General features: G+C 29.0%; 1 protein-coding gene across 1 annotated transcript in view; it reads left to right on the top strand.

Annotated features, from left to right (window-relative positions):
* Window positions 1-2,747, top strand: part of LRP1B (LDL receptor related protein 1B) — a 320,398-nt gene that overhangs the window by 10,777 nt on the left and 306,874 nt on the right. The window contains exon 4 of the mRNA XM_003794393.2: window positions 1,390-1,518. Within this exon, the coding sequence (XP_003794441.1) occupies window positions 1,390-1,518 (129 nt within the window). The remainder of the gene's footprint in view (window positions 1-1,389; window positions 1,519-2,747) is intronic.

Genomic DNA, 2,747 nt, shown 5'->3' with positions numbered 1-2,747 from the left:
TTTTTTTTTTTGGAAATAAGACAGTAAATAGGATGTTGGTTCTTTTCATGATCTAAGGTGAGTGTACTCAGTAAGATTAGCACACTTCTTAATACTTTTTCCTTAAGTTTAAGAATACTTTTAGGTTTTAAATTTTTTGATACTTTCTCTAAAATAATATTCTAATTGAGATACTTATTTACCAATGAAGTTTATATTGCACCAAAAAACAATCATTTGGAAAGTTTTATTAGTATCAAAAGAGTTAAATTAGAAGTCTAAGATACATTCATGTACACATAGTATTCTGTTAAAATTAATTAAATTCTAGGTAGAATGAAGAAATAAAATATTGGAAACTTCAAACAATATTATTGGGTGTTTAAATGAATATTCATGAAATAAACCTCAAATAATTGAAATTAAAGTATAAAATTAAGTTATATTTTTCATAATAGCAGAGATAAATGAGTTGTATACACCTCAAATATAATTAATACAATTAGATTTCTGTGTATAATTATTTGACAAGCAATGAAATTAATACCCATGGGCAAGCCAACTGGGTACCCAAAAGTAGGATTTAAAAGTTTGTAAAAAATCTATTATTTAAGAATAAAGTAAGTCAGTTTTCCTCCGTAGAGATCCTTCAAAACAGTGATTACATATTGGCTTTCCAGGGCTGAAACCTTGCTGCAGAAAGGATTTTTGTGTGCTTTGTGACTATTGGCCAATTACAAATTAGGCAGGTAGAAAGAATCTGCTCTGTGGTACCTCCTATACTGATGAATGTGATTTCAGCCCTTACAATACTTCTGAATGATAGAACTTGCTACTAAGGTTTCATCAAAATGTAGTGAGGAACAAAGTCCAAGTAGGACGTGGGGAAAAGTTGGGACCATTTATTTGACTGAGATAGTTTCACAACAATCATTCAAAAGTAAGTATAATATTTACTGAAAAATATCAGTATATTAAAAAATATGTAATAAATATGTAATAAAAATATGTAATAAGAAAAAACAAAAACATTTTCATTATGTGTAGACCTTATGTAACTTCCTCTTTATAAGTTTATTCTTAAGATAGACTGCTAGATTAGATACATAAATTTAGTTATCCAAATTTAATTCCATGCATAGAGTTACCAAATAATTACCAAAATACACAAATAACCATAAAAGAAAAATAAATTTATGCAACTCCCCAAACATTTATAGGAGGGTAAGAACAACAACATATGTTCCTCTTAATTTTTTTATGATGAAATGCCATAAATAATTTCCCTTTATTTAATTTTATGTTTAGGTAAATTTTAGTTTACTTCTAATTAAAGTTAAGAAAAATAATTTTAAGGATATTGAAAAATATTTGTTATTAAACAAAAACATTAATTTTTTTTTCTTTCAGCTAAAAATTCCTCCTGTAACATTTATTCAGAGTTTGAATGTGGAAATGGTGAATGCATTGACTATCAGCTCACCTGTGATGGCATTCCTCATTGTAAGGATAAATCAGATGAAAAATTGCTGTACTGTGGTAAGTGTCCAATATGTGATTTGCTCATTTCAGACAGAAGTTTCTGATTCTTTTTATAATTTTGGATTTGTTTGTCTTCATTGGGTTTATGTGGATGATTTCTTCAATACCTCTTATTAGCATATAGATTTTGGCTTGTCTGTGTTAAAATGAAGCACTTTATTTCCTACCTAGTAGCTAGGATATTCACTGAAGAATTTCCTCATGGCTTTCTATCTATGGAATGGAAATTCAAACAAAGTAGAAATTGTCCTTTGAAGTGCCTAGTTATTCATCTTTAGCCACAGGTTTTAGGCTTGTATATTCCTTAACATATAATTCAGAAACATCATTGATCTGTGTATATCATGGGCTTACTTTACAGCAAAGATATTTCATCAATCAATAGTATTTTTCTGGGTTGATAGGATTAGTATGGGGGTTAGTGTCCTTTGATATAAGGGCTGACTACTTTAGCCATTGTCCCCATCAAGCATACAATTTCACCAGCTGTGGCTCTGCTAACATCAAGTAATAGTCAACCCTTGCCTCTCAAGAGTAGAGATTGACTTTTCTACCCTAGAAAGTAACCGATATTTGCCTTTGTTACAACAATATGTCCCTTAGAAATTTGTCCTTGTGTAATCATTAATAGTTACTGTATAATTTTTCCAAATCACTTTTATAGTAGTATGATTTTTACTCTACAAATCCAATAGCCCTAAGATTATGTAGTATGCAAAATTTAGGAATCTGTATATGAAACTGCTACAATTCATTTCTACTTTTTTCTCTTGCTCTAATTTCTAACTAATAAATGCACTTAATAATTATAGAAAAGTTCAAACAAGAGGAAGATGGAGTTTGGGAAACCCATAGGCAGTCCTCTCAGTCTCTTACATTACAGAAGAACACACTCTCAATTAAAAAGATAGCCAATATAATTTTTCTATGATTGATCTGTAGCCAAAATCCCAGAGAATTTACCTTAAAGATCTATTTGCTTTAATGAATGACTATATTCTGTACTAGATGAAAATATTAATATATAAATGTTATGGAGATCAGCATACAAATTTGCATTTATAATCAATTGGCGTAAGAATGTATTTTATATTATTTTTATCTTTGTTGTAGTAAAATGATATTCATAGAGAACGCGGTTTTGCAAGCCTTTTCTTTAATGATTAACCTAGTAAAAATGTTAGGTTTTATGAGTCATATGTTCTCTGTCACATATCTTTTTTTTT

Source organism: Otolemur garnettii, unplaced genomic scaffold (genome assembly GCF_000181295.1).
Source record: "Otolemur garnettii isolate 467f Iridium unplaced genomic scaffold, OtoGar3 scaffold00080, whole genome shotgun sequence".
NCBI classification, from domain to species: Eukaryota; Metazoa; Chordata; class Mammalia; order Primates; family Galagidae; genus Otolemur; species Otolemur garnettii.
This window is presented reverse-complemented; position numbering and strand designations above follow the sequence as displayed.